At 50.5% G+C, this 12,912-nt stretch overlaps 1 protein-coding gene across 2 annotated transcripts in view; it reads right to left on the reverse strand.

Moving 5' to 3' along the window:
* Positions 1-12,912, reverse strand: part of RALBP1 (ralA binding protein 1) — a 48,529-nt gene that overhangs the window by 20,078 nt on the left and 15,539 nt on the right. For both annotated transcript variants that reach the window (XM_040979235.1, XM_040979234.1), the window contains exon 2: positions 872-1,160. In XM_040979235.1, the coding sequence (XP_040835169.1) occupies positions 872-1,115 (244 nt within the window). In that variant the 5' untranslated portion in view covers positions 1,116-1,160. The remainder of the gene's footprint in view (positions 1-871; positions 1,161-12,912) is intronic.

Consider the following 12,912-nt stretch of genomic DNA (forward strand, 5'->3'; position numbering starts at 1 on the left):
TGCCACTGCCAGGCGCACACGGGGGACACAAATGGCAGCAGCTACACAAACTCTACTCATCGTGATCAAGACCGAAAACGAACCAAACTAACCAACAGCACAGAGTGGACAGCCTGCTGCGCTAATGTGCTGAGACACCATCCAGCAGGACATGCATACATGTCTATGTGTGTATGTGTATCTGCTGCCACGTGGAACAGCCTGAACGCATCTAACAACTACAGTTATGTAAGATCAAAATCAGGCATTGTAAGCATCTATGATGACTGGAGTTCTGGGAGAGGCCGGGGGTTTCCTTTCCAGAAAACAGGGAAAGGGAATCCCCAGGGTGCTGGGAACTTTCCAGGTCTCTGAAGTGCTAACACAGGTGTGTTCACTCAGCAGGCCGTGTAGAGCAGGTGCACCGATGTGTCACGCTTCAAAAATCAACTAAACGACCGTGAAATCCAGAGCAAGGGATGACATCCCTCGCTGAGGCTGCATCCCCGTGTCTGCTCCTGCGGCACTGAGTGCCTCCTCCCGCCTGCCGAGCACAGCGCATGCACTGCAGGCCAGGCACGACAGCCTTTTGCTGTCCCCACAGAGCCCACCCACGCAAGTGAGACGTTATCAGGGCAAAACTCCAGCTCCTACTTTTCATACGTGATTTCTGATGAGCACTTTAAAGAAACATCCAGTGGAAAACTTTCCCCATTTCTGGAAATTCATCCCTTTATTGATGAGATCCAGACCCTAAAACACAACTCCAGTATACAGACACCGGAACCCTGACATCCAATGGGAGTCTCTGCTTGGACACGGCCATTTCCAGCAGGCAGCCAGTGCACACGCTCAGCGAGGAAGTTCATGCACAGAGGGAACCAGCACTTACTCCTTTTTTCCTTCTTCTTAAACTTTCCTTTTTTCTTGCCATGGTCTTTCTCATCATCAGACACGACGTCGGGAGGCTCGTGGAGGATGTCATGGGGCGGGGAGGGCTCGCTCGTGCGGTACAGTCCTGGGAACTTGGTGGGGCTGATCTCCTCCGAGCTGGGGGTGCGGGTCAGTCCGCTGCCATGCTCTGCCCTGCGGTGTTCACCGGGGCTGCTGGTGGGAGGCAGGAAGCACTCGGTCATGCTGATGGAAGGGGAGGGGTCTTCTCTGTCACCTGTCCATTACACCTGCACAGAAAACACAGCAGTCAGCACTCCGGCCAAGGACACACGCTCAGCAGGCGGGATGCAGCCCACACCCTTCCACCGCATCGTCCCAGGACACTTCCTGTGTCACCTGTTTCGATTCCCAATTAAACAAAAATTAAACTTACAAAAATAGGTTTACATAGCTTCATGAATAGTTCATTACATTAGCTAACATGGCGTATTTGACAATTCACACAGAAATCATTAATGCTAGTTCTATATTGCATTCAGTGCATTCACAGTTTGTCAAAGACTGTTGTATTTTGTACTGCAGTTACACTGAAAGAAAGGAGCCTTCATTCAATCAAGCCCAATTACACAGATAATAGTTTGGCTACAGCAGATGCTGCAAGGGACAAGCTTAGAGTTCAAAATCAATCTGCTTCTTTTCCTGTTGAGACAGTGGGGCACACAGTGCAGAGGTGTGACACCTAACCATGGGCGTCCATCAAAGGAACACATCAGGGCATTCCGGTGTGTGAACATCAGAGAGTGCTCAAACTAAACTTCGGCAAAACCAGAAAACGTCAGGGTCACCATTGCACATGTGGCCCACCATGGACCAAAATCCAATTATTTGGTGCCATGTCTTGTTTAAAAATTATTCAGTTTTTAAAAAATATTTATTTTTATCTGAAAGGCAGATTTCACAGACAGAAGGAAAGAGAGAGCGAGAGAGAGAGAGAGAGAAAAGATCTTCTATCCACTGGTTCATTCCCCATGCGGCTGCAACAGCCAGAGCTGAGCCAACCCGAAGCCCGAAGCCAGGAATTCCCCGGGTCTCCAACTGGGTGTCACGATCCGAGGATCTGGCCTTTCTCCTCCACCTTCCAGACCACAAGCAGAGAGCTGGACGGGAAGGAGAGCAGCCAGGGCACAAACCAGTGCCCACACAGCAGCTTGGGGAGAGAACCAACGGATGGAAGATCTTTCTCTCTGTACCTGTTTCTTCCTGTGTATCTGCCTTTCCAATAAAAAAGCAAGCAAGCAAAACTGTGCTCGGGAAAGTATTCAGCAGAGCGCTGTAGAAGAAAATAAAGGAATCTAAGTGGCTCTCAGTGGAAAATAAATTTTAACCTAAAAACCGATCAGCTTTAGCTAAACAATGGAGAAAGCTAAACCCACAATTCCTTTTTTGAATTTTTTTTTTTAAAGATTTATTTTTATTATTTTTTCATTGGAAAGGCGGATATACAGAGAGGACAGACAGAGAGGAAGATCTTCCGTCCGATGATTCACTCCCCAAGTGAGCGCAACGGGCCGATGCTATGCCGATCTGAAGCCAGGAGCCTCTTCCGGGTCTCCCACGTGGGTGCAGGGTCCCAAAGCTTTGGGCCGTCCTCGACTGCTTTCCCAGGCCACAGGCAGGGAGCTGGAAGGGAAGCGGGGCTGCCGGGATAGAACCGGTGCCCATATGGGATCCCGGGCGTGCAAGGTGAGGACCTTTAACCACTTGCGCCACTGCGCCGGGCCCCCTTTTTTTGAAATTTTTTAAAGTTTATGTATTTATTTTCACCTGAAAGGGAGATGGGGAGGGGGTCATGAATGAATGAATAAGAGATCCTCCACCTACAGTCTGGCCTCACTTAATACCACAACCACCGAAGGCTATCTGCCAGCTCCCGTACTAGACTCTCGCAGGTCACCTAGTGACAGGTACCCAAACACTGCAGCCATCACTCACTGCCTCCCAGGGTGCACCAGAGGAAGTTGGATCAAAAAACAGAAGAAGGCCCGGTGCCATGGCCTAGCGGCTAAAGTCCTCGCCTTGAATGCACCAGGATCCCATATGGGTGCTGGTTCTAATCCCAGCAACTCCACTTCCCATCCAGCTCCCTGCTTGTGGCCTGGGAAAGCAGTCAAGGACGGCCCAAAGCCTTGGGACCTGCACCCATGTGGGAGACCTGGAAGAAGTTCCTGGCTCCTGGCTTCGGATCGGCATAGCATCGGCTGTTGCGCTCACTTGGGGAGTGAATCATCGGATGGAAGATCTTCCTCTCTGTCTCTCCTCCTCTCTGTATATCTGACTTTCCAATAAATAAATAAATCTTAAAAAAAAAAAAAACAAAACAGAAGAGCACGGATTCAAACTACCCTGATGGAGGGGCCTGGTACAGTAGCCCAGTGGCTGGAGTTCTCACCTTGCATGCACTAGGATCCCATATGGGTACCAGTTCATGTCCTGGCAACTCCACTTCCCATCCAGCTCCCTGCTTGTGGTTCGGGAAAGCAGTCAAGGACGGCCCAATGCTTTGGGACCCTGCACCCATGTGGGAGACCCAGAAGAAGATTCTGACTCCTGGCTTTGGATCAGCTCAGCTCTGGCCATTGCGACCACTTGGGAAGTGAACTAGTGGGTGGAAGATCTTCCTGTCTCTAAAAATCTTAAAAACAAATACAAACAAACAAACAAACAGAAACTACTCTGATGGGGGCAGAAACTAAGATGGAGGCATCCCAAGCAATGGCTTCACCTACTGTGCCAACCCCATAACACCTACTCCCACAGACAATTTTTTGTTTGCTTTCTTTTTCTCTCTTAAACTGATCTACCAATTTTAAAGTTGATCTGACAGAGAGGGAGGAGGGGAGGAAGAGAGATCCTTCATCTGCTCGTTCGCTATCCAAATGACCACAATGGCTGGGGCTGGGCCAGGCTGAAGCCAACCAAGACCAGAACTGACGTTATGATGTGGAATGTGGTACTTGGCTCGGACAGGTTCAAAAAGATGGAGGAGCGTTCACCGAGGTAAAGCAGAGAGGGTGCAGCCCCAGGAGCTAGGAGAGGACAGGCTGCTGGGCGAGGGACACCTGTGGCCTGTGGACTCAGGGAAGCAGTGGAGATGGCAGAGCAGTCTGCAGTGCTCAGATACCCCTAGGGTGATCGGAGCTCTGCCAGCAGCCAGGTGGGAAGGGCAGTTCACTGGGAACACAGGAGGTGAGCACAGCCACCTGCCCGCCCTGCTGGTTTGTTTGATTCAACCAGGAGAGGACACGGAGCAGTAGATCCCAAACAAGTGGTGCAGGAACAGGGTGGATTTCCCAGCAGACCCCACAGTGCCACATCGGATGCCAGTTAGTGCATGAGGAAAAGGCTGTGGGACTAAAGGAACAGTGAGCTGCGCGTGCACTAAGCCATGAGAGAATTTGCTTCCGGCTCAGCACATTGCACTGGTCCCACAGGGAAAATAGTACCCACTTGGTGTCCTACAGGTTTCATCCAGAACAGGTCTGGGTGGGCCCAAGACCTAACAGCCGCAGCTTCCAGCAAGACCACTGACAATGCTGTTGTTTAGGATAGTTGGTGTCTCCCTAACCCCAATACTGCTTGGCCTGGGAGTGGGAGAAGGCTCAGCAGGCAAAGGTTCAGCCTCAGCACGGGATCACGGGGTTGGGAAGTGGTGAGCTGGGAGCTTGGGCTGTGGAGACTGCGGTGGAAGCCTAGCACAGGAGCCTGGGACGGAAACTCACTGGACGGAGTGGCATGAGCAACTGCAGTGAAGAACTGGATACTGAATAGGATCGGTCAAGTCCAACTGTAGACCTGTGGGCAACACAGCTTGGAAGCCGGCCCTACGGGCAAGAGTCCACCAATCAGAGTTGCAATAGTGAACAACAAGACACAGAGGCACAATGAATATTACTGATGCCGCCCCGGAAAATGAGCAAAAGCCTTTGTCAACCGCAGAGTTAGCTAAAGAACACACTGAAAAACTGGGGAATAAAGAATTTTAAAAACTTGAAATTTGCTATAAAGCTTCTTCTTTTTTAAGAAAAGATTTATTTCTTTTTTTTTTTTTTTGGAAAGGCAGATATACAGAGAGAAGGAGATAACAGAGAGAAAGATCTTCAGGGGCCCGGCACAGTGGCCTAGCTGCTAAAAGTCCTCATCTTGCACGTGCCAGGATCCCATATGGGCAACGGTTCTAATCCCGGCAGCTCCATTTCCCATCCAGCTCCCGGCTTGTGGCCTGGGAAAGCAGTCAAGGATGGCCCAAAGCCTTGGGACCCTGCACCCCCGTGGGAAACCTGGAAGAGTCTCCTAGCTCCTGGCTTCGGATTGGCTCAGCTCCAGCTGTTGCGGCTGCTTGGGGAGTAAATCATCAGACGGAAGATCTTCCTCCCTGTCTCTCCTCCTCTCTCTAAATATATCTGACTTTGTAATAAAAATAAATAAATCTTTAACATATATGTGTATGAAATGTGTAAAACAAAGAATATTAATAACACTGTCTAAACTCTGTAAGTGCCCTAATTTTTTTTAGTCTTGCACTTTGTATGGTTTGTACTCAATATGCATTACTGCTTGTAAACAATGAGAAGCACTGACAACACTCGGAGCCTCCATCAGGGCCGGGTGGGGGACGCCCACCTGAGGGCTCCATAAGGCACATGAGACCATTTCACTGGCCCTGCCAAGGCAACCTGCTGGCAGGGCTCAAAATTCAGCAACCTAAATGTATGGCAGGCTAACGCGGCACTAAAACATCCGAACAGCTATCTGCAGAGAGCCCGCCCCACTCAGGCACTCAAGGATCAATAAGCATCACTAGAATCCTGCAGGCAGAAACCCGAGCTCCGATGGGAGAAAGCCACTGAGGAGGCCAGCCTGGCCTAGTCAGCAGGAAGCTGGCCTCACACTCTTGGGCACCACTGCATTTAACACACCTTTGTCCTGCCATTCCCTGCAGCCTAGCCTCCCTCCCAGCACCTTCCCAACCGATGCATGGCCACCCTCCAACAGGAACCTGACACATGGGAGGAATGGAAACATTCTGAATTTGGGTTGAGGAAATGCAAAAACCTGTACATTCAGTAAAACAACAACAACAACAAAAGATTAAATTATGCACCTAGGAAAGTGGGTGAATCTTATGAAACTGTTTAAAAGAGAACAAAATGTCAAGCAGCACCAGCTACGGTTAGTCCAGAGCGGCCGAGAACAGTCCAGAGTGGCCTAGAGAGCAGTGCAGAGCGGCCCGGGGAGCAGTGCAGAGCGGCCTGGGGAGCAGCGCAGGGTGGCCCAGAGAGCAGTGCAGGGCGCCCAAGGAGCAGTGCAGAGCGGCCCAGGGAGCAGTGCAGAGCGGCCCAGGGAGCAGTGCAGAGCAGCCCGGACAGCAGTGCAGAGCAGCCGGGAGAGCAGTCCAGGGCGGCCCAGGGAGCAGGCCAGGGCACCCGGGGAACAGTGCAGAGCGGCCCAGGGAGCAGTGCAGAGCAGCCCGGGGAGCAGGCCAGGGCACCCGGGAAACAGTGCAGAGCGGCCCGGGGAGCAGTGCAGAACGGCCCAGGGAGCAGGCCAGGGCAGCCCAGGGAGCAGGCCAGAGCAGGCCAGAGCAGCCCGGACAGCAGTGCAGAGCAGCCCAGGGAGCAGTCCAGGACAGTCCAGGGAATAGTGCAGAGCAGCCCGGAGAGCAGTCCAGGGCGGCCCGGAGAGCAGTGCAGAGCTGCCTGGAGAGCAGTGCAGAGCTGCCCGGGGAGCAGGACAGAGCAGCCCAGGGAGCAGTGCAGAGCGGCCAGGGGAGCAGTCCAGGGCGGCCCGGGGAGCAGTCCAGGGCGGCTTGGAGAGCAGGCCAGAGCAGCCCGGGAGCAGGCCAGGGCACCCGGAGAGCAGTGCAGAGCGGCCCGGAGAGCTGCCCCATGCAGAAGCCCTGGACTGCCCTGAACTACCCCTCACCTCACCTCATCTGAGGACCCGGGCATGTGTCTGCCTGGCTTGCTCCACCATGAGATCCTGCAACCCACAAAAATCTTGGCACTCAATAAACACTCAGACAGTGATAACATGCAAAAAACCTCACCTTGACTTTAGATTCCAATCCAGGAAATACAAACTATGTTTAACTCCCTGCATCTTAGGGAACGTTCACATATGTTAACTAACCTTAGTAAAACATGGGAAAATAGTATGTTTTCATGTTTACAAACTGAGAAGCTGGGGCCGGCACAATGGCATCCCACGTGGGCGCTGGTTTGTGTCCCTGCTGCTTTCATCCCCATCCAGCTTCCTGCCTGTGGCCTGGGAAAGTAGCAGAAGATGGCCCAAAGCCTTGGGAGCCTGCACGTGTGGGAGGCCTGGAAGAGGCTTCTGGCTCCTGGCTGCAGATGGGCTCAGCTCTGGCTGTTGCAGCCAGCTGAGGAGTCAGCCTCCAGATGGAAGCTCTTTGTCTCTGTCTCCTCTCTGTAAATTTGCCTTTCAAGTAGAAATGAAAAAAATCTTAAAAGCGAACAAAAACCTGAGAAGCGGAGTCAGTGAGCTATGTAATTTACCCTAACTCACACAGCACGTACAGAGGTAAGATTGGACCTGTCTGAAAACACACGCTCTTTCTTCCTCTGCTCTTCATGCACACAGAGAAGGGAACAACTCCACGCCCGAGGAACAGCCTGGCTGGGACACTGGGCAGGGACACGGGACTTACCAGAAGGGAAGGACCGGTTTGACCAGTCAGGCGAGGACGCCCTGGAGGTGACACTAACAGCGAGGGGGGCTCAGCCAACCGCACAGGGTCATTACCCAGTGTTGGCAGGAGCTAAGACAGAAGGGCAGGGACACCAGCAGCAAATGGGAAACTTTAAAAAAAAAAGATTTACTTATTTGAAATGCAGAGTTAGATCAGTTTCCTACATGCTTGTATCTAAAATACCAGCTTCTGATCATTTGTTAGAGCATGTGTATCCTACTTACATCTTCTAGTTCACTATCATTTTTTACATATGAGACTAATGAAGACAAGAAGAAAGTACTTAAAGAATTATCTTGTAAATACTACTCTACAAAAATACTTGGGGCCCGGTGCTGTAGCCCAGTGGCTAAAGTCCTCGCCTTGCATGTGCCGAGATCCCATATGGGCGCCAGTTCATATCCTGGCAGCTCCACTTCCCTTCCAGCTCCCTGCTCTTGGCCTTGGAAAACATTTGAGGATGGCCCAAAGCCTTAGGACCCTGCGCTCGTGTGGGAGACCCAGAAGAAGCTTCTGGCCCCTGACTTCAGATCAGCTCAGCTCCGGCCATTGCAGCTGCTTGGGGAGTGAAGTAGTAGATGGAAGATCTCTCGCTCTCCTTCTCTCTGTACATATGATTTCCCAATAAAGATAAATAAGTATTTAAAAATATAGATCTGACGATGGACTACAAGTTTAGTCCCCCCCCCCAAATTCCTGCGCTGATACTTGGTCCTTGTGGTGGAAGCACTGGGAGAGGTGACCAGGCCCTTGTGCGTGGATCAGAGCCTCAGCATGGTGAGGGCACAGCCGCCCCTCCCAGCGGGCAGAGCTGCCACCTGTGAATCCCAGGTCTCATCAGGTCTGCCAGCGAAGTGGGGAGCTTCTGTCGCTGCTGCTCTGACTAGAACAACCTGCTTTGCCTGGACCTGGGCACAGAGGAGCCAAGGGAGGCGTCCACACGGCAGTGAGCGTCTGAACGCAGGGTGGTTTACTGAGCAGGCAAGGACAGGATGCTTGCTTGGGACATACTGTCTGACACTGGGGAACGACAGCACACGGCAAACTTCACTGACAAGGCAGCGGAAGCGTCCCATGATCTGCGGTAAACTTAACTATCCAAAGCAGACAGAAGCAAGCCAAAAAAGCCCCCAGACTGGAAATTTCTTTGAGGTGAGAAGAGATCTTTTGTCAATTGTTTAAAACTTGAACAAAGGGCCCAGTGTGGTAGCCTAGGAGCTGGATCCTCGCCTTGCAACCACCAGGATCCCATATGTGTGCCGGTTTGTGTCCCAGCTGCCTCATTTTAAAACCTGCTCCCTGCTCATGGCCTGGGAGAAAAGTTTTTTTTTAATAAAAAAAAAGCCTTGGGACCTTACACCTGCTTGAGAGGTCCGGAGGAGGCTCCTGGCTCCTGGCTTGGAATTGGCTCAGCTCTGGCCACTGCGGCCACTTGGGGAGTGAATCAGTGGACAGAAGATCTTTCTCTCTGTCACTCCTTCTCTCCGTGGGTCTGACTTGCCAACAAAAATAAATAACTCTCAAAAAAAAGCAAGCCTGAATAAAGAATACCTTCCCCTAGTCCTCCTGGTAAACAGAACAGTCAGAGGTGAGGTGGCCAGCCACGGGGCTGGGAACTCCTGCAGGAGCTAAGTCCCGAGGTGTTTTCTGTGGAACATCACAGACCTGAAGCTAAAGAAGCTGGACACTCAGGGACACCAAAGGGCACAGACAGAAAACCAAAAAGAAGCCTACAGTCATCATGACCAGGTACCACTGCAGTACGAACAGGTTGGTGGAATAAAACAAAAAATCCAGAAGGGAACTCAAATGCGTACAGCTAATTGGTTTGCAACACAGGTTCCGAGGGAACTGCAGAGGGGAAATGAAAGTCTTCAAAAAAAAGGTCCTGATAAGCACATAAGAACAAACATGAAGCTCAGCTCACTGCGTCACGCAGGCAGCGAATGCCTAGGCCACAGGCTAGGACTGACAGGTTCCAAGCCAGCTTCTAAGCACAAGGCACTGAGCCCAGCACCTGACACACGAGCTAAGCTGTCACCAAGGCTGGGGCCCCTGCCAGCCGTGCAGAAGACCTGAGCTCCACGCATCTGCCTGATCCAACCTGGGCCATGCAACCACCCACGGAGTGAACCAGCAGAGGGAAGACAGAAGCTTTTGTTTTTGTTTTTTTCTGTCTGTTTTGAAGATTTTTTTCCCCCCGTTGGAAACTCAGATTTATAGAGAGAAGGAGATACAGAGAGAAATATCTTCCCCACACTGGTTCACTCCTCAAATCTGAATCTGAATCTAGAGCTGAGCTGGGGGCTGAGCCAATCCAAAATAAGGTGCTAAGAGCCTCTTTTTGGTCTCCCAAGCAGATGCAGGTCCCAAGCCTTTGGGCCATCCTCTACTGCTCCCCAGGCCATAAGAAGGGAGCTGGATCAGAAGTGTAGCAGCAGGGACACAAACTGGTACCATATGGGATGCTGGTGCTTGCAGGTGGACAATGAGCCAGTTGAGTTATCACGCTGGCCCTAGAAGATCAATCTCTAACTCTCTTGAACTAAAATAATTTTTTTTAAAAGCCAGTGTTGCAACATAGAGGGTAAATCCACTGTCTGTGATGCTGCCCTCTGATATGGGCACTTATTCAAATTCCAGCTGCTCCACTTCTCATTCAACTCCCTGTTCATGTGCCTCAGATAGCAGAGGATGATCCATGTCTTCTGACCTCTGCACCCACGTGGTAGGCCTAGAGGAAACTCCTGATTCGTGGCTTCAGCTTCAGCTCAGCCCAGCCTAGCCCAGCCTAGCCCAGCCCAGCCCAGCCCAGCCCAGCCCAGTATGGGCCACTGCAGCCCTTTGGGGAGCAAACCAGTAGACAGAAGATCTCACTTTCTCTCCCTCGTAATTATGTTTTTCAAATAAGTAAATGAATCTTTTTTTTTTTTAAGATTTATTTATGTATTGGAAAGTCAGATATACAGAGAGGAGGAGAGACAGAGAGGAAGATCTTCCATCCGATGATTCACTCCCGAAGTGAGCACAATGGCCGATGCTATGCACCGATCCGAAGCCAGGATCCAGGAGCCTCTTCCGGGTCTCCCACGCGGGTGCAGAGTCCCAAGGCTTTGGGCCGTCCTTGACTGCTTTCCCAGGCCACAAGCAGGGAGCTGGATGGGAAGTGGAGCTGCCGGGATTAGAACTGGCGCCCATATGGGATCCTGGTGCATTCAAGGCGAGGACTTTAGCCGCTAGGGCATGCCGCCAGGCCTAGTAAATGAATCTTTAAATTTTAAAAACAGTAGGATGGGATGACACTGAGGAACAGTAGGTCAAGCCACTGCCTTCAATACCAGCACCCCCATCAGAGGCGCAGTTCTAGCCGGTCTGCTCTCCCAGCTTCCTAATCCACCTGAGAAGGAAGGCGTCCCAGGTCCCAGGTACCTGACACAATGTGAGAAGCCAGGCCAGAGTTCTCGGCTCCTGCCTTCAGCCAGGCTCAGATCTAGCTGGGAGCGCATCAGCAGATACAAGACTCTCCGTCTCTGTCTCTTCTATCTTTTCTTTCTCTCCTTTTCTGTCATTCTACCTTTCAAATAAACAAATCCTTTCTAGGAAAATCTAGCTCTGCAATTTAAAATGATCAAATGTAAGACTTACGAAAAGTGCAAACAAAACCCATGTCTAGAATTTTATTTTGAACCCCAACTGTGTTTTTCAAACAGAATATTTCAAATACAAAGAACAGTTATTACAATTAAAGTTGAGATAAATCAAAAGTTTCATAAAAATAACCTCAAAATGAAAAACGGTTTAAAAATATCCCCTTTTGGGCCCAGCATGGTAGCCTAGTGGCTAAAGTCCTCGCCTTGCACGCACCAGAGTCGCATATAGGCACTGGTTCATGTCCTGGCAGCCCTGCTTCCCATCCAGCTCCCTGCTTGTGGCCTGGGAAAGCAGTCGAGGTGGGGCCAAAGCCTTGGGACCCTGCACCCACGTGGGAGACCCTGAAGAAGCTCCTGGCCCCTGGCTTCAGACTGGCTCAGATCTGACCATTGCAAGCCACTTGGAGAGTGAATCAGTGAATAGAAGATCTTTCTCTCTGTCTATCCTACTCTCCCCTCTCTGTATATCTAACTAAAAAAAAAAAATTCCTTTTTCTCAGAGCTTTGATATACATTGTCTTCAGCTTTTTCTGCTCACAGGCCTGTATTAACCAGCACGTCACTAACAAGAACCACTCACCCTTATAAAAGGACATGGCAATGCAGAGAAGAAATTAAGATTGCTAAATCAAAGTCTCCTAAAATAAGCTTTCAAGAACAAATCCATTGGTTCCTTTTTATTTGTGGTTTCTTTTTTTTTAAGATTTATTTTTATTGGACAGTTAGATATACAGAAAGGAGGAGAGACAGAGAGGAAGATCTTCTGTCTGCTGATTCACTCCCCAAGTGGCCATAACTGCTGGGGTTGAGCCAATCCAAATCCAGGAGCCTGGAGTCTCTTCAGGGTCTCCCATGTGGGTGCAGGGTCCCAAAGCTTTGGGCCATCCTCTACTGATTTCCCAGGCCACCAGCAGGGTGCTGGATGGGAAGAAGGGCCACTGGGATCCAGTGGTTCCTAACCTTGCACGCACTGAATCATAAACCCACTCCAGCAGTCAACAGCCTGTGTAACTAGTTTGCAGATTAAACAGTCAATATTCTATAATGTTCTTAATAAGTGCCAGGGTAAATGCATCAGAAGTATATTTTCTGCACTTTTATGGTTTTAAAAATATAATTTGCAGCTTGAAAGTTTCACGTCTAAAGCTCTACCAGGGAGTCCTGACACTAGCTTATGGACACCATGTACACTGCATGCCAACAGCATGACTCTGCTAGAGGGATTGTTATATTTTACGAGCAGTGTATGCACTCATAGCTCATTCCTGCTCTTCAAATAAAGCAGAAAGCGACTGTCCCAGATCTGTAAAATAAGAGAGCCTTGATCACACCCTGAAGAACACGTGAAGAGACCGCCATCAAAGCACCAGCTCAGGTTTCCAACTGCAGGGAGTACAAAGAGCAGCTGTGAAAAGTTTCTGCAGGTGCAGAACCTGCGAGGCAGCTCACATGCAGAAGCAGAGCCAACTGCCAGCACGGGAAGCTTCAACACATTAAGGAGGTGTCTTCCAAGCTCTACAAGAAAATGAGCTCAGTAAGCACTAGAGTGTGTAAGCAAAACAGAGCCACTGTGACTCACAAACTCAAGCATGCTCCCCAAACACCTTCCCCAGAATCCTC

Source organism: Ochotona curzoniae, unplaced genomic scaffold (assembly GCF_017591425.1).
Source record: "Ochotona curzoniae isolate NIBS_2020 unplaced genomic scaffold, NIBS_Ocur_1.0 contig_3176, whole genome shotgun sequence".
Classification (NCBI taxonomy): Eukaryota; Metazoa; Chordata; class Mammalia; order Lagomorpha; family Ochotonidae; genus Ochotona; species Ochotona curzoniae.